Consider the following 19,631-nt stretch of genomic DNA (forward strand, 5'->3'; position numbering starts at 1 on the left):
TTTCAAATTTTCCAGAGGTAGCTTAGCGCATGTGTGGCTATCACATTGTGAGCAAAGTCTGGGGCACTGCCTCATAATGAAACAAAATATTTCTGTAGTAAAACATAGTGACACCAAATGAAAAAAAAATAAAAGGGTGTAAGTTCATAAAAAATCTTATATCAGCCCAAATTTTCTGCTGAATGGATGATGAAAAGCTTTCTATTTTCCGAGCTGTATGCAGTATGGAATTGTGGATAAGAGATTATGGATGTGCATAGTCAAGAGGATGGAGTTTGCCTGCTTCCTGTCATCCTAATGCCACCGCAGCTGCCACTTTCTGTAGGCAGAAGTCTACTACCTGGTTGAAAGCCCACATCTGAAGTAATTATCAGGTGGGGTTGCAGTATCCCCTGCCCCATGTCACGCATCATGCTTTGGATCCCCAGGTGCATCAGGTGTCAAATGTGCACCCTCTTGCCAAATGGACAAGTTTGAAAACCTTTGTTGAATGCGTCTGCATGCAGAGGTTCTTCGCACTCGACAGTGCTTCGAACCAGGATGAAGTCAAGAGTGTGCAAATGCAGAACAGCAGGTATTCTCTTCTATAAGGAAAATGCATTAACGAGGTACCTGATCTTCTAGGCCGATGGCTTTCAAGGCTTGCCGTCCTCTGTAAGAAAGGGCCAAGTTAATGCTTCTCCCACGCGCAGACTTGGCCACTCGGATATCTAGGACATTGGAAGGAGACTCCACGTTACACACGTCTCCTTGTATCCTAGGGCAGGGTGAACTACTGGCGCGGTCAGAACCCGATTAAAAGACTTTGTTAACTCTTTTAAAGAAAATATGAATATAGTACGTTTGTATTAAATTAATCTAGATAGTTGAGGTTTTAAAAATTCAAACAGTTCCTCTCATTTTTTTAAAAAGAAATCTTTTTAAAATCTAAAGGGAAAGAGGGCAGAGAATGAGAAATGACGGCTCCAAACCCCATATCGGGCCATTCACTGCCCTCCCTCCCTCGTTCCCCCCACCCACACCCCGCCGTGCGCCTGCAGCTGCCTGTGAGGCCCCTCGCCCCGCCTGCAATGGCCTGCGAGGTGACAGGATGTCTCAGACCGAAACCACGTCCTGTATTAATCAGCTTGCCACACCCGCAGTTGCCACGTGGCAAAACGGCTGCAAAAACCCCATTTACTACCCCCCTAGAAAAGCCACCCCCCTCTCCCCTAAAAGCTCGGAGTCGTGACCACCTGTGGCAGGTCTCCCCACCTGTTGATCGTCCCAATGAATCCTCTATCCTCAAGCTCGCTGCGTGTTAATGGTCTTCTGAGCCACTCCCTCCTTACAAGAAACACATCTCACAGTCCCCAACATTGCCTTACCTTCTCTAGCTTCATATACATCAACTTGGAAATTCCTCTTTGCCAGGAAGCATGCATTTAACGAGCCAACCTAGGAGTCAAGGCAAAATGTTTTATATATTCATCTGATCCCACCAGTATAGGGGATTTTACTGGCAAAATAGAGCATCGTGTGTGGCTTGGTTATCACATTGGTTTATTCAGTCACTACTAGAAAGCACCCTTTGCAAAAATAATGGGATAATTCAAGGTTAAATGCTGTAATTTTAGCGATAGGCTTCTTTTTACTTTTTTATAGTGAGATGTAACTTCCCTATAGAAATATCATAAAACATGTATACAGTTCACAGAATAATTATAAAGCAAACACCCATATAACCATCACTCTGGTCAAAATGTAGAATATTGCTACCCTCCTAAAGCTGCTCCTACCTCCTCCTCAATTACAATCCCCGACCTTTCACCAAAAGGTAAGCATTATGCTGACTTTTGTTATAACCCATTCTTGCTTCTTTATAGCTTTACCCATTAGGTATGCATTCCTAGGCTATATAGGTTAATTTTGCTGATTTTTGAATCTCATAATTAGAATCACACTTGTGTGTGTGTGTGTGTGTGTATATATATATATTTTGCATCTTGCTTCTTTACCACAACAATATGTTTATGAGATTCATCCATTTGGTTGCACATAAACTCCATTTTTATTACCATTTTTTTCATCACTGTATGAAATCTCACAGATGGTTTAGCCATTCTACTATTGAAGGGCATTTGGTGTTTCTGGGTTGGGAAATATTGTTAACAATGCTGCAAAGAACATTTTTGTACACGAATTCCATTTGTATATGTGCATGATCTTTCTCTAGAGGTTGATACTCAGAAGTGGAATCCCTGTTCAAAGGTTTGTGTTTCTTCACCTTTATTATATCATGTGTTCCAACATTTTGTAATAATGTGTTTTCCAACCAGCAGCTTCTGGGAGTTCATCTTTGCCAGCACTTGGTGTCCTCAAACTTTTAAACACTGCGATTGGAGGGTAAGATGGGGAGGAGTGTGTTTTAATTTGCATATGTCTGATAATAAAGAGGTTGAACACTTTTTCATGTATTGATTGACTGTTTTGATCTTCTCATTTGTAAAGTGATTGTAATGTCTCTTGTTCATTTTTTGTTGGGTTGTCTTTTTTTTTTTTCTTTCTATTGATCCTTTGAGTTAGTCATAGATCTGAGTAGAGAGTCTTTGTCATTTTTAAATGTTGCAAATATCTTCTTCTATTTTGTAGCTTGTTTTTAGACTATAGTATGTTTTAAAGATGAGCTCTTTATTTCATGTAGTCACATTTATCAGTATTTTACATTACTGTTAATGCATTTGGTATCCCTTGAAGTCTTTCCCTACTCTGAGATTATGAAGCAATTTTGTCTGTTGTTTTCTCAAAGCTTTATAGTATTGCCCTCTTATAGCTTTCTATAGGTTCCAGTGATTTGTCTACCGCCTCATCACCAGCAACGTAAATTATTTAAGATCATTCCTATCAATTATTACACCTGAATTCTCAGCAGCATGCAATCAATGCTGTTAACCAGCCTTTCTTCTTGAAGCACTAAAACTGTTCTACATTTTCTGTTTTTTGTTTTTTTTTTTCACACACCTCTGGGCTTTCCCTCTTTTCCCCTTTCAAAGAAAGACAATCAAATGTTGGAGTTTCTCAAACCTTTATCCTAGTCCATCTTCCACATCAGTGGAGATGCAAAATCTCACATCTATCCAGATCTCTTTTTTGAACGTGTGCAAAACCATTTTGCAGCATATTCCGTTGGACAGAATAAATTACCACCAGATCACCCTAAGGGTGTCAACTTTGGTCCATGATAAGCTCTTTGTTTTAGCTCCCTAGCGCTGCCTTGTTAAGTGTCACAAGCCAACTGGCTTAAGGAGATACTTGTTGTCTAGAAGCTCTGGGGGCTGGAAGTCTGAAATCAAGGTGTGAGCAGGGCGGGTTCCTTCTGAGTGCTGGGCGGGAAGGGTCTGTTCCAGGCCTCCCTGCCTGGCTTGTAGAGGGTCATTTTCTCCTGGTGTCTCTTCGCATTGTCTTTCCTCAATGCACCTGCTAATTAGGCCAGGAGCAGGCGCGGAAGGACCCCAGGCTTCATCAATTTACTTCATACTTGTTCTTACTCCTCTGCTCCAAGGTACCTCAATGCTTATGTATCCTTTAAAGAAAGATTCCTATCATTCAGTTCTTGCATCTCCTCTCACCACTCAGTGATACTGCGACCACCTAACTTCGTTCATATTATTCAATTTCTACAGACTGGTGATGGTGATTAAAAAAAAAATCGTCAATCGTTATTTAAATCATTAAGTGTATGAAAAGTTTTCACATTTAAATTTTTCAAAACAATTCACATATTTAATATTAAAGGCCAACCAAGAAATTCATTATCAAGATTATGATAATTCCAGTTCTGTGTAACTGAGATTTAAATAAAACTAAGAGAAAAATATATTGGGAGATGTGACAGAATTTTAGCTAGAGGGGTTAGTAATGTGGCTAATAAAGTACATTTAGACTCTAACTTTATTTCTGCTTCTCACTTTCTGTGAGATGTGCTTAATCAGGAATAACTGTCAGTAACTTCTTTAGCTGATACACTAGCAAAAAAAAAAAACAACCCCAAAAACCACTAAACTACTAAGATGTGAAGGTATAAATGGAAAGGAAAATGTGTGTACACCACTCTCAACCCACTGCAAACTCACTGGGAGCACAGCTGGTTCTGAGAATGAATAAGGAAGAGGCTGGCGAGAGAAGTGAAGACAAGGGAGGGGCGGGGCTCCCTGAGCGGCAAAGGCATTCAGGGTGCCAGTTCTTGGGCTTGAGCCTTGATAGACATAGGACAGTTCTATGAAGCACATGAGCAATTCTGAAAGGTCTCTAAATCTATTTCGAAGCACCGACAGTCCAGAATAGTGAACTGTTTTGATGATAAAATAATTTTTAAAATCCAAGTTTTATTACCAACTGGCTTAGCCTTTTGGAGCGTAAGCAGAGCTCTGAGGAGATTCTTTGGTTACGTAATTATGGATTTACCCCATTTTTGTTCTCCTTTTCCAGTTTTCTTTCTGTCTTCTCCTACTTCCTTCTTTACAGGTCATGTATTTTGGCCTAGGTTACCATTCAAAAGCATTATTTAAAAACTTAAAAAAAAAAATAAGAATGATTACATATCCTTCCTGGGTGTTCAGCTGGTATGGTTTTTTAGAATATTAAGATTCACTAAGGTTCTGCTGATTCCCATGTGACCTCTCCAGCTGTGATTGTTCAAGTGTGCAGTGATCGTTGGGATCTAAATGTATAAATTCTGATCCTAGCAGGAAGGGTCATCAAGAGGATTAAAATTTTCTGCATTTTATACCTTTTTATTGTAATGTATTTGAAATTAATCTGATAATGCAATGTTAAACATGTGTCATTATGTCAACTACTTTTGACTTAATAAACATATAGAACTTTTCCTAAGAATCAATCTGAGTTTGTTAGCAAATGACTTTTTAAAAGCCTGTTTATACCTCCTACTCAGAGAATTATAGTTTGGTCTCAAGAATTTGATCTTTGGATGTATCAGTGTAATGCAAAGAACTAGGTTGTTAGCTGCCCTTACTATGGGATAAGCCCATAAAAATGTTTTTATCCTTAGTTAGCAACTCTTACATCTGCTAGAACTGGATATGTTACACCAAGTATTGTTTTATTATTTAAACTGGACTCTCTGACTTGTAGTACATGGATTTCATCTCTAAGGCTAAGTAGTCTTGATTATTTTCTCCTTTGGTGGCGATAAGCTGAATGTCCCACACGCTTGCCATGCAGGTGTTAGGAAACCTGGTTTATGGCTTTTTCTCTATCCTTAATCTGTCTCTGAGTCCTAACCTCTCTACCTGGCTGCCTTATGGACACCTCCATTTCACATATCTCAAATTTAACTCATGCCCATCCTTCAAACTTCAAAAGCTTCACTTTTTTGTGTTCCATGAGAATGGCAAGTCACTCATTATTTCACCAGCCAGGATACCTTGGAGAGCATTACCACCCCTCTGTACTCACCAACACACATTTAATTAGGCAACAGGTGTTACTGGCTGTTTCTCTTGAGTCTTTCTCAACACAGATCTCCTACTCAAACCTTCCTTGCATGGGGCCCTCATTGCCCTTCACCAGGGCTATTGCAACAGTTTTCCAATAGCCCTCCCGTCCCTGTCCCTCAGTCTCTACCCGTTCAAGTCATACTCCTCACGAGGCAGCTTCTCAAGTGGAAATTGGATGATGCATTTTCTGTCTTAAATCCTTTATTGGCTCTCAGGAGTCTTCAGAAAGATCTCTATTTTCAACATGACATAAAAAATTCTTACATGGGACCCCAGCCTTCCTCTCTAGCTCATTTCTTGCTATTCCCATGCGCTATCTGTAAGAGGTATGCATACTGAAATCACTATAATTTTACCTAATATACCATGCATTTTATATTTCCATGCCTTTAAAGACAATGTTCCCTTTGTCCAAATTATCCTTTTCTGCCTTATATTAAATATATCTGAAAAATGTTTAGTCTTCCTTCGAAATTTATGTCCTTAGTGAAATTTTTCTTCCTTCTTTCCTTCCTTCCTCTTTTCCTCCCTCGCTCCATCCTTTCCTTTCTTTTTTATGTGGGTGCTTGTTTTTTAATTTCTCTCATTAATGTCTTCTAGTTTTCAATATACAAGTCTTTCATCTTTTTGGTTAAAATTTTTCTTACATTTTATTCTTCATGCAATTTTAAATGGGATTGTTTTCCTAATTTCTTTTTCTGATTGTTATTAATGTATAGAAATGCAACAGGTTTTTTGTATTGATTTTATATCCTGCAACTTTACTGAATTTGTTTACTAGTTCTAATGGTTTTTTGATGGAATCTGTAGGGTTTTTATATACAATATAATTTCACCTGGAAATAGTGAGTTTTACTTCTTCTAGTGCAACTTTGATACCTCTCTCCTCCAAAAGACTTATTTGCCTTTTCTTCGGTAATTCCGTGAATGCATATGTGTATATAAATGCTTTAATATCTCTCACAATGAATTGAGTGATTTATGTTCCTTTCTGACTTCCTCATCAGGCTGTGAGTGCCCAGACAGTAATGCTATTTGTATGACTCCCATTTTATCAGTCTATTTCTGGTACAAACCACAATACCTGATACTGAGTTAGAACTCAGTGGTTGTTCAGCTGCGAAGCCCATGAGAGCTTGAAAGTGAGTGGGCAAGATTGTTTTTACAAGGTTTTGAATATACTTTGTGTCTGTTTTTTTTTTTTTAAGAGACCGCATTAACTGTTCTAATTGTTTTTCGTGTTGTTTAGGTTAGGACAGTTGTCCCTCTAAATGCAATGGCATGTTGAGATTGACTTCAAGAGAAGCAGCTACTGCTGCTTTCTGCAGTTCCCTCGTATTTTTAAATGAGGGGATCTTAAAAAAGAAATGTATGTATATATTCACATTATCTTACAGAAGAAGTACCAATTTAGATGACCATCAACACTGTGTGAACAGATATGCAAATAGGGTGATGGGTGGATATGTAGATACAGACAGACAAAGTGTCTGGGAGTATTTTGGCATAAATAAAAAGAAAAGAAAAACACATTGTTTGCCGGGAGTTAACAAAACCTTGATCCGTCTAAAACAATCGCTTCTATTCCAGATACTGCTCACTAGGTACTAAATGCAGTAAATGCTGAGACGACCCAAGATTAAAGAACACTTAACAATTTGTATGTGTCTAGGACTTACTTTGGAGAAGATTAAAATTCTGGTGACATTTGATTTCTGCTTTTATAAAGACTAGATTTAAAACAAGACCAGAGATCTGTGAGTGAGGAAGTATGGGAAAAAAAAGTGGTAAGATTTTAGAGTTAAAAGAGTTAGTGACTTACTTTTAGTCCAAGATGAAGAAACTGAGACCCAGAGAGAGAAAGTTTTCCTGGGCTTGTAGCTGATTGCAGACCCTCCTGTGTTCAGTCCCTTTACTGTCTAAGGCTGTTTCTGTCCCATGACACTGGGTAAAAAAATGAGTGCTGAAGTGGAAGAATCCTAAGGAGACAGGGCAGGAACACTGTCTAGGGCTGATTTGGCATCAAGACTACGTCACGTGTCTACATCCATGACAGGGTCTAACATCTATAGCTGTGAGACACACACTCTAAGCCTCAAGGTCAAGCTGCTTCAAGGGCAGTTTCATCAGCAGAGGCCACTAACTTGACTTGAATTCCAGGGGCAGGGCACGGTGAGCAACAATCCATCACAAAATGCATGAGTTTTCTCACCCTGACGTTCCCTTTAAATACCTCTTAAAGGAGAATTTTGATGGGCCAAATATAGGAAGAATAAATCACAAGGCACTGTAGTGGGTTGCTTGTCAGCTGGGGAGGCAGAAGAAATGCTTTAACAATACCCTAAAATACACGTTCAGAGTGTGTACCAGAATAGTGCGCACACCTGTGACAGTAGATGACAGCTGACCTGGAATATTCAATGGACCTTTTAACTTAAGTTCTAGGCTTCGACCAAAAAATGAGGGCTTGAGTGGCTGGAGCTGTCACTGGCAGAATGCTCTTCATTCCATCACACGTGTAAACACTGGATATGGTCATCAGAGGTAGCATTTTTCAATAGCAAGGACCTGAATATGGACAGAGTGTAAGGACACATACACAGGTTGGAGAGCCTTGCTTCTGACTTCTCTGGCTCATCCCTTTGTAAAGAAAAGAAACCTATCACCTGAACACAAAGGAATGCAGATTGAATGGCAGTTTTTTTCCCCCTAGGCTGACTCGTTCGATTTGGAAAGCTATACCAACTCCTTCCAGCCAGAAAAGTAGAGCTGGTTTTTCAAATCCTTTTTCAGGTTAGTCCTTCAAAGGACTGCATTCCCTGTAACACCACTGTGCTGAAAAACATTGTCTTGCTTCTAATCCCCATAGTTTTTAAGAACGTGATTCTTCACTTGGTTCTGAAAGCAAGTTCACACACAGAATATTTTTGTGTGTTTGATTGCACAAGGCATTGGGACAGCCTTTGTAAAAGAGAAGGAAGCGGGACCCAAAGATAAGACAATCATTGGACTCATGAAGTTAAAAACCTTCTATGGGGAATAAACTATGAATATCAATAATTTTAATAGAATGCAGCCTGTGATAAAGGCAAACGGCCCTGTGGGCATTTACGGGAGGGAAGAGAGCTTGACAGGTGGATCCTCCAACTTCCAGGATGTCATACCATCGACAGGGGGAGGGGCTGGCTGGGGAGCTGCATTTCACAGAAGAAGGAAAAATCAATAGAGTGAATTTTCTAAGTATTCAGATTAACATTCTTGAAACATTGCTTTAACATCTTTCTCCGGTCTGCAATAGTTAAACTTGTACCAGCTTATGATCATGGTTTACAGTTCCTTTAGTTTTTCAGTAACATGTCTTTCAATGATCTGTTGGTGTCTTCTGACTTCCTTGACATGTCTTCAAAGAACATACATCAGTTGGCTTATCACAGGATCAGATGGTCACTACATTCTTCAGGTACCTTTTCCCTAGTCAAGGCTACCACTGGAAAAAACATAAGGGATATTGACTCTATTCTTTGAACGTCTAAATAAAGGTTCTCACCTCTGTTGCATTTTTTCCCCTAGAAGCTTAGGAAGGTCTTTAATGTGTTAGACATTAGACAGCAAGACCCCAGGATATATCCCCTGGGGAGGAAGGGAACGGAAGGGGTGAAAAAAATACACAAGGGAGAAGGTGGGCAGGAAAATAATTTTGTTTTCTATGTGGTAAACTAACCTTCTTCAATTGCTCTATTTGATTGCTCCAGTTAATACCCTAAATATCCAAACTTTCATTTGTTTTGACATTTTCTTCACCCCCCATATTTTTAGGAAGATTTTTTTCATTCCTCTTATTTATTTATCTACCAAATACTAATTTAATAATAGCAATAAGTAATGTTAAGCATGATTTCAGTCACTAGAATACATTGGGAATTAAGAGTTTATATCCCAGTTGGTGTAGATATTTAATATATGGACAAAAACACAAAAATAAATAAAGCATATCATTTCAGATACTTATAGATAACATAAAAACCATAAAACAAGGTAGACAGCCTCAGTTCATCTAGGGCCTCGGTAAAGAGTTTGGATTTTATTTGTAACAGGAAGTCCTTGGAAGTTTTTAAGCAAAGAATGATCGTTATCAGAGTTATGTTTTAAAAGGTTGACTCTAACTGCTGTGTGGAGAATGGACCATCGAGGGATAAGAATAGGAGCTAGGAGACCGCGTAGGAAGCAGTTGTAGGAATGTTGCAGATATGACTGTGGCCTAGAGCAGGGTGGCAGCAAGGGCCAGAATTGAAATCTATTTTGGCTGTGCAGCCACCAAGGCTTACTGGTGGAGTAAAAGAGGAATAGGGATTTTAAAAAAATGAAAAAAGGACCCAACATGATTCCCAGACATGAACCTGTGCAGTAAGGTGGGTAGAATTCTTTTGCAGAGGAATTTTAGTTGTTTCTTAAATATATGTATTGATTTGTCTTTCATTTTCCAGCATATGTAGGTGTGTCCAGATAACGAAGAGTTCAAGTGTTATTCAGTGAGAAATCCAGGGATGATACCCGCATTGCTGTGCTCTCCAAAATCGTATATGCAATCACATATCTGTCACCTCCCCTTGGATTCCTAAGAGATATCCTTGCTGCATCCCTTGCCCAAGTCTTGGACAAACGCGACAGCCTCTTCATTGGTCTTTTGTAGTTTTCCTGGTCCTTCTGCACCTAAGTCTGAGAAATCTTCAAAAGTCACAGCTTACTTTCCCACCTAAAGTCCTCCCGTGACTTTCCAGTGTGCCTAGAATAAAGTCTAGTCATCCTTGCCTTGCCCTCGGAGAGTAAGGGGCTAGGCTCTCTTGGGCTCCTGCCTCCACAGCTACTCTTCCCCAGACTCATTTTTTCTGCCTTTCTGTCTGCTTGACAGCGGTACCCTGTCTGCCTTTCTTTCCTACTGCTCTCACTGAAATTACTGATTTCACCACTGAATCCCCAGCATCTAAAACAAGGTTGGCACACAGCAGGTGCTCAGTCAGATTTTGTGTAATACATGAATTCTCATTTTATGCAAAATTTTTCTAGGAAAGAATTGGACTAAAGCCCGGTATGCCGAAATGACAACATATATTACATGCATCGACCAACATGGCACACAGTAGTATTTCTCAGTGTTTTGAAATTTAGAACTAGAAACATTAGAGGAACTATCATAGTATTGGGGGGGAAAGGCAATAAGGCAGGCAGAACCAAAAACAAAATTAGCATACGCTAATAAAAATATGTGTGGCATTTAATATACTAATCCGTATACTGTCTAGAACAGTGTCTGGCATATTCTAGGACTGCAATAAATTTTTGTTGAGTAAATAAATGAATGAATGAATACCTATTACTAACAGCCTACAAATGGTTAGACCAAAGGTGAAAACAGAATGATTAAATGTTAACTAATGGGGATATTCTGATGAAAAGGAAAAAAATGCAGGTCTCTGAGGCAGTCCCATGTTAAACAGAACTGGCTTTGCTATCATGACAATGGAAGCAGAGAGACCCCTCCGGAATCTTGCTACATGGGGGGCATATCCCCTGGAGGCCATCTCTCCTGCTCAGGGAGGGTGGTGCCACAGTCCCGAGGTCACCAAATAGGTATCATTTCCAATTACTCAAATAACTAGCGAGCGCCCAACATGATCATTTTGCCCTAGCTTCTTGTTTCTTAATACTTTTGTTCTTATTAGACAATGTAAACCGAGTAATTAACCAAAGTGAGGCAAACGTTTTCATTAAAATGACTATTTACAGTAATTTTTTTAAGTCAACTTGCAAATACATAAATTCAATTTTCTGCTTTCTAAAAAATGTTACGTCAAAATGATCAGGGAAAACAGACACCTTTGTATTTAATAGAAATAAAATACCTTTCCTAAAAGAGAGCAAATGAGAACTAACGACATATTTTAAATGCGTCTATTTAAACATTAGAAAAGTTTTCCGAGGAAAATGAATACTTTGTCCAAGTGATTCACGATAATCATCGGGAGTAATGGTAGTTAATATAATGCCACCAACAGGAATAATATCCGAATGGATGCTTACCAGGCCACCACCAATGACGGCGATTTTTGTCCTTTGCATGTCAGATGAGTCCATGACTGCTGAAGTGACTTCGTAACTCCTGTACCCCTGTCACGGAGAAAGCCGGAGTCCCACACACAGATTTGCCCCAGCCTTTATACCGCGGAAGCCCAGCCACCTGTTTGAACGGGGCTGATTCCTCTTGAGCTGAGAAGTAGCGTTTAACCCCTTATCAGCCTAAAGTATGATCAACTCTGCTTCAAGATAAAAAAAGCAAATTCATTACATTAACCACATTTTGAAAAATCCAGGCAGGTGTAGACGCTCTCTCCCTTATGCGTAGACACCAGATTTTTGAAGCACAGTCTTAGGGCTTCTTCTTTTTCTACCACATGTATTTTCTTATTTTCTTACTTTCATTTTCATTCATAACTAACCATGAATGAAACTTCCCTTGTCTGACGTCCCAAAGCATCTTACACTTCTTTTTGAGAGGGAGATGGCATGATTTCATAATCGAATTACTAATTAAGACCCGTCAGGAATTTCACCTCAAGAGTCCTCACAGATTGTCTTTAACAGAGTCTATCAGGGAAAATGTTTTGCCTTCTCTTAATATTCTCCCAGACAGATTTTGAATTGTGTAAACTGATCATACTTGCTTCCCGCCCCCACTCCCTGCCCCCAGCATCGGACGCTAGAGACTTTAGAATCCAATTTGTACATTATCACGAGTGAAGATGATTAATAATATGCTTCTTGTAAACGCATTCATAGCTTCATATTGTCTCTTCATTTCTTCATCTTCTTTCATCTTATTTTAAGTATACGTTTATTTTTTTAACATGATGTAGTTGGTGTTAAAGTAACATAAATATGTATATTATTATTTTTTTGACATGATGTGGTTGGTATTAATATAAAGTAACATAAAAGAAGACACCTCTTCACTTCCTAGTGAGAACGGAGAATTCAGAACGATTTTTCCCTAGTTAAGAGCTCGAGTTAAACACCGTTCAATAGCGACCCCTTGTGGCTAAGTATAGAGTGGCTGGAAAATTTATTTTGTTAGGTATTCATTCACATGATATAAAATTCAAAACACAAAAGGGTATACAGTGAATAGTCGTTATTATAACCCCGTTCCTTGGCCGTCTGTTTTTCCTGCCTGTAGCTGTTGGTTACCGTATTCTACAAGCATCTCCCTCTGTCTCCCCTTCCTCCTTCCTTCCTTTGCATATAGTAGCAAATATGACACACTTTCCACATCTTTTTTGTCCATTTTAAAACAAAGAGCTCAATAATTGTTTCGTATCAATGTATAGAGGACAGTCTCATTCATTTAAAAAAAAATTATTGTCAATAAAACAAAAAAGTGAAGTACATAACACACAAGTGTGTAGTAACATTATAAAGCAGTCGCCCATGTGACCACCAGCCGGGGCCAGGTAAAGTCAGGACCACGTGTTCCTTGCCTATCATCCCCTCTTTTGTAGAGATAACTGTCACCCTGGCTTTACATTTCTTTGCTCTTATTTATGATTTTACTGCCACACATGCATCTGTGAAACAGTTTAGCTTTGCCTCTTTTTAAGCTTGACTCTAAATGAATTCATGCTTTTTCTTTTCTTTTTCAATTTGCATCTTTTTCTCATTATCATGCTTCTTAAGATCCATCTGTGTTGCTGCAGGTAGTTGTAGTTCATTCATCTTCATTGTCACATTTTATTTATTAATTCTACTGTTGATGGACATTTGGGTGCTTCCAATTTTGTAAATATTATGAGTAGTGCTGCCTCCATGAACAATCATGTACATACTGTAGTGTGCATGATGTATGAGTATCTTTAGAATTTGTGGGCAGTTAATGCATACTTTTAACCTTCCTAATTAAACCAAAGTTATGTTTTGAAGTATTGTACTTTTACTTGACACAGGGCATTTCTAGTTTTGGCAGGTCTGAGTTTGTATTGCACCTGGTTGTCATTTTAATTCGTGTTCTTTGTTAATGAAGTTGAGCACCTCTTCACTTATTTATTCCCAACTTCCTTTTCTTCTTTTGTACGAGTTATAAACAGCATTGAATATGATTTTTTGTTCTTTTTAGTTGTTGCATATCTATTATTTTTTTTGTAAAAATATGTTTTATTTGCATATGCATTGCTTATTTGCTTTCTTAGTGGTGTCTTTGATTAAAAGATAGTCTTAGTTTTAGCATATTTGAAGTTATCGATTTTTTCCCTTTGAGGCTAGTGCTTTTCATATCATGTTGCATAATTTTTTATAATCATGAGATCATAAAGATATTCTTCATGCTGTCTTCTAAAAGATTTATCATTTCCTTTTTATTTTTAGGTCTGTAATCAACATGGAGTTCATTTTCAGGCATGTTGTGGCATAGGAGCACAAGTTTTCTTTTCTTTTCCAAATGAATATCCAGTTTTCCCCAGTACTCCTGAAGGAAAGAATTTTCCTTTTTTCACGACTGCCTTTGTCTTAGGTCCGGGGTTCACATATGTTCTAGGTTTCTGTTTTATTTCATTTATTCTATATTGCTTATACCAGGATCAATTCCACAGCCAGATTACTATGGCTTTCAAATGAGCCTTGGTAGCTTGAGCAATTCCACCTGTCTTGTTCCTCTTCATAATTTTCTTGACTATTCTTTTAGTGCTTTGCATTCCCATCTACATTTTAGAATCACTTTGTTAATTCCACCAAGAAAAAAAAAAACAGCATAAAAGCCTTGTCAGATTTTTTTAATGGGATTGCTTTGAAGTTTTGAATAGTTCTGGAAGGAATAACATATTCAGAACATTGAGTTTTTAAATCTATAAAAATGGTTTATCTCTCCATTTTTTTAGATCTTCTCCAAGTTCTCTCAAAGTGTTATATATCCCTCCCTTTTAGATTTATTTCTAGTTCATTATTTTATTTTGAATGATATCTTTAATTTCACTTTCTGCTGTTGATGGTATGTAGAAATACAGTTTATTTTTTTTTTTTTAGTTTATATACAACAACATTATAGAACTCTTTGCTAATTCTAATAATCTTTAGATTTTTTAAAAAAAACCATAATGATAACAATTGTTATTTTTTTCTTTCTTTTCTATTGATTAAGTGATGGCCTCACTGTGCTGGCTGTAATTCCAGTATAGTGTGGAATAGAAATGTAGTTAAGTTCCAAATAAATGGGATTCCTAAATATCCAACTGGTATTGATTTTCAGAAAAATTTCATTGTCGTCAGAGAATACACTCTATATATCTTCAATCATTTGAAATTGGTTGAGACTTTCTTTATGGCTAGCAAAGGTAAATTCATTCAAATGCTTTGTATATGCCTAAAAAACTATACATTCAGCAGTTATAGTATGCATTTTTTTGGGGGGGGGTCTGCTGCATGGGCAACAGCAGACCCTCCATATCACCCTGCCCAGGCTCTGTAGCTTCAGCTTCACTGGAGAGGACACTCCAGCGTCATCGCAAGATGTCGATTTAACACGGGAGGAGACAGATACCGTGTCACTCCCGAGTCGGACTGCACAGCCATTCTCGGCGGTGCAGATAGACTCTTAAGAAGCTACACCATAGTCTATCGAGACGGACGGCTGCCGACGACGGGTATGCATTTTTATACATATTCCTTAGGTCAAATATATAATCATTTGTTCAAAGCTTTTGTATTCTTCCAGACTTTTGGTCTGCTTCTTTTGTCAATTATTGAAAGAGGTATATAAAAAAACCTATATTGTGATTGATACTTATTTCCTTAGAGTTTCTCTCCATATGAACAAATCATATTTAAAATTTCTATATGTTACTGACAAAATAAAGCTTTTATTATTATAAAATTGTCTCTTTATCTCAAGGAATGATTTTTGCCTTGAAGTTTAACTTTCTGATATCAATATTCCCTTTCCATATTTCGTTAACATGTACATATTATATCTTTTTCAGCCATTTGATTTCAACTGTCTTATACTCTTATGTGTTAAATGTGGCCTTTTAAAACATCATTCATTTGAAATTTTTTAAAATCCCAGGGGAGCATACTTTACAATGTTACAGGAGACACTGAATATTTCCACTTCACTCCATAAATATTTATAAATTCCACAATCAGTATTAGCTGCAGAGATTAATGGATACACTGTTTGCTCTGTTGTTTTCATCCTTCTCATTCTTTGGACCTTAACGGAATATTGCCTCACTTGGGCCGATGAACTCAGCTTGCTCAACACACGTTTATTCATCCCACGAGGCTCTGTGCACCTGCAGCTCACTGCCTGAATAGTCCGTCTTTGCTCTCAGGGTTCAGGTCTCAGCAAATATACCATCCTTAGTCCGATCACTCTATCGAAAAGATGTACTTACCTCATCATTCTCTAAATATGTTTATTTTTTATTGCATTTACTGCTACACAAAATTTACTCTCTTATGAAACCTGGTTTATTTACTCGCTCACTCACTTACTTGGTTAACAAATAAATATTACTGGACGTGAAGGGGAGAAAAGTAGATGGACTCAAGGTATAATTTTGAGGTAGAACGGCCAGGATTTGTTGGTAAATTGGGCATAGTATATACATATGTTAGGGAATTCAGAAATCAAAGACTCCCATGATGGTATCATATGTTGCATGTGAAGTAATCATATGGGGGGTGATAACTGAGACTTATTCTTTGAGGTTTATTAAGTTTGAGATATGAGTATTGAGATAGATTATTAAAGTAGAAGTATTAAGTACACAGTTGGATATATGAATATGGACTACAGAGGAGCAGTCAGGGCTGGAAAAATAAGTTTGGAGTCATCAGTAGCTCAGCATAAAAATGGTATTGAAAACTATGAATGAATAACTCACCTACTGGGAAAGAATTGACCTAGAAGACAGATAGAAGATGGGAAAGAGAATAGCATGTGTATTTCAATGCCATTTACATGAAACCTTAAAAATACACAAAACAACTGTATATACTTTACAAGAACACACCTGAATAAAATGATACAAAATAAACACATTATAATAGTTTCCTAGGGGGTCTGAAAGGAGAACAGGTGTAAGGAATAATAGAAAAGGAAATAAATATTTAAATAAAATCAGAATGGATCTTTCATTCTGTAATGTACCATGTGCCATAAAGTTAGGATTCTGGTTAACTCACACCGGAGGCTCACTTTTGAAAAGGTTGTTTTTAGCTTAAAGAAGAATGAGAAAAGATCATCTAGGAATGAGCCCTGGGCACTTTCTCATTCACAAGTGAGGACCTGGAGAAGATGACTTCCAAGGAATAGCCAATAGAAAAGGGGAGAGAGAGCTCAGATTGCCAAGGTCAAGAAAGAGATTTTGCTAAGGGCAAAAGTGTCAGTTGCACCACTGTGGCCAAAGATAAAGAGAACTGTCCCCGTTGGATTTGCAACTTGGAGGTAATCGGTGAGTTTGACAAGAGCTGCATCAGTGGAGTCATGTCAATTGAAGGCAGATTGCAGTGCAGTAAATTGGAGGAGAATGAACGGTGAAGATGGTGAGCAGACACGTCATGGAAATAAATGCAGAGGTAGCTGAAGCGGGATGCAAAATCACAGCAGGTTTTTGTTTTAAACATGGGAGGTAATACAGCAAAGTTACAGCATGACTCCAGGCAATGGTCCAATAAAGAGAAATAAACTGATGGTGGAGGAAAAGGATGGAGAATTAAAGGGGCCGTGTCCTTGGTCAACAGTGTGGCCTGCTGAGGCGAGGGAGGTATAAGAGGACTAAATTGTAATGAAAAAATGCAACAAAGATTAAATTTTAAAAAATCAAGGGCTATGTCCTTGAGAAGGTATGGAATCCAGCATATTAGTAGAAGATTTGATTTGTTTATTTTTTGGAGGGGGTGTGGAGAGTTGGTCAGCTTTCTTGTTGCTGTTAATTTTGGTGTTTTGAAAATATTTCGTATATTGCACACATTTTTAAGAGTCAAAAAGTTCTACAAGACATTGAACATCAACAGTAATTGCTCTCTCTAGCTCTGTGCCATTCGTCCCTGAGCAGAATCGTCACTTCCAACTGCAGGGTATACATGTCCAAAATCTCTAAGTAACATGCTGATATAAGTAGTTCTTGGTTTTTTTTAGTTCATGGTTTTAAGTTATGACTTCTCACTATTGAAACAGGATTGATGTCTTTTTATTTCTCCATTCTTGGTTAGAACTAAATTTCATATTTGATTTAGTATAACTATGGCCAGATTTAATAATGACTTTTCCCTTTCTTACAAAATACTATTTTTATTTCTCAATTTAATAATTATCTTTTTTATTGCTGAATTAGCTAATACATCATAAACTTAATCCTAAACTCTCCCCCAATTATCTAAATATCTTATGAATACAATTTCCTCTAAGAAATGCCCTAGTAATCTTCCAGGCCAGGAGATATCCTAAATTAGACTCTTCAAAGTCTTTAGAATAATGAGAATATCTTGACTGATAAGAATCGAAACTCACTGCCAATTTTGTCAACAAGGTGTTGAGATTTAGAACAGAGGAAAGAGAAAATCATTGTATTTTTCATTTGGCCCTCATGGCAGGACATCAAGTCCCACAACCTGAACAGAAAGCAAAGTAAAAGAGACACATGAACAAACCATATAAAAATCAACAAGAAAAAAGCCGGTCAATACTGTTATCAGACAAAGTTCAAAGTAGAAAAACCCCACAACCTCTAATCAAAATACAAATGTTATTTCACATAGTAAAAGGTTGCATCTTAAAATGAATATGTCCTCTGTCAACTACTGATTTTAAAGCATCTACATTACATTTTCATTATTAAGAAATGATTATTAAGAATGATTAATGAAGACAATTTAAATGATACAAATTTTATTTAACACTTCATGAAATGGACAGTTTTCTTTTAGAGAACTGCCAAAGAGGGGAAGAAGACAGGAAACTTATAAGATGAAGAATAGAAAACAAGGAAGAGAGAAATAGAAAATATCTGATTGGCTACAGCCAAGTCGTCAGCCTTATTTGGTGTGAGAAGGCCCAGAATTGGCATGGAGTTTGGAGACTGGCCAACTGAATATATTGCATTTCTGGTCAAGTCCTCTCACTTACAAGGACACAAAAACCATCTGAGTTTCAGTGTGCTGATGTGACGCCCTGGGCAGGAGTGGCTTCATATTGGGCTTAAAAATTTATTTAAGTAGTAATTATTTCTTTATTAAGACATTTAATTACATTGTCATTACTGAGTAACGAAAATACATTAAGCCAGTGTTTGCCAACTTTCAATCATTTGTATAGTCCCATAACCACATACTTAATGTATTGTTTCAAAGGAACGTACGTTTTATTGAAAGAAGAGACAAGAGATAAAATTGTGGTTCAGATGCAATTTTTATTATCTATTACATTCAAACAATATGGCTTTAATTTAAAAATGTATATATTATCACTGCAAACACTTGGAAAACCTACATGCAAATAGTAAAAGTTCCCTAATCACCTGTGACAATGAATATCCATAATACATTTTAAAAGACAGTTGTGCCAGGACGCATTAAGAACAGAAAGGAAATTGAAGAGACTTCAAAGCGACCAGTTAATAGAAATGAGCCATTATTTTAAGTGTTGGCATCATGGATAATTATTATTTCATTCTCTATACTTCACTGGGGTTTCCAAAGTTTCTACACGGAATCTGTAATCGGGAAGAAATTAAAAAAAAAAAAAATCCAGTACAAAGAACACGTAATGAGAGATTACATGCTAACTAAATAAATCAATAAATATCCTTTTCAGGACGTTCCATCAACTGAAGATTCATTAGCTAATACTCTCGCTCTCCAGCAACCACACACGCCAATCAACCCGGTTGAAAGAATGACCTGAACTTCCTTTCCCATAATCCTCTTCTAACTAGTTTCCCATGAATCCAAGGCCTTCGAATATCCGTGCTACGGGGAAGTTAAGCCTGCCCCCTCACTCTTTACTGGCCATTCACGGTTGGTTCCGCCCCCACGGTCAGCATCCGGGTGTTGATTGGATAAGAGCGGAGTTCGGTGGGCTGGACCGGC

The 19,631-nt window shown here is 37.7% G+C and overlaps 1 protein-coding gene across 1 annotated transcript in view; it reads right to left on the reverse strand.

Annotated features, from left to right (window-relative positions):
- The window catches only part of KMO (kynurenine 3-monooxygenase), a 40,406-nt gene extending 28,442 nt beyond the window's left edge, over positions 1–11,964 (reverse strand). The window contains 3 exon segments of the mRNA XM_090263508.1: positions 613–710; positions 1,368–1,437; positions 11,577–11,964. Coding sequence (XP_090119634.1) covers positions 613–710; positions 1,368–1,437; positions 11,577–11,630 — 222 coding nt within the window. The 5' untranslated portion in view covers positions 11,631–11,964.
- Between the last annotated feature and the right edge of the window lie 7,667 nt (positions 11,965–19,631).

This window comes from Furipterus horrens, unplaced genomic scaffold, assembly GCF_987537825.1.
Source record: "Furipterus horrens unplaced genomic scaffold, mFurHor1.1.pri manual_scaffold_15, whole genome shotgun sequence".
Lineage (NCBI taxonomy): Eukaryota > Metazoa > Chordata > Mammalia > Chiroptera > Furipteridae > Furipterus > Furipterus horrens.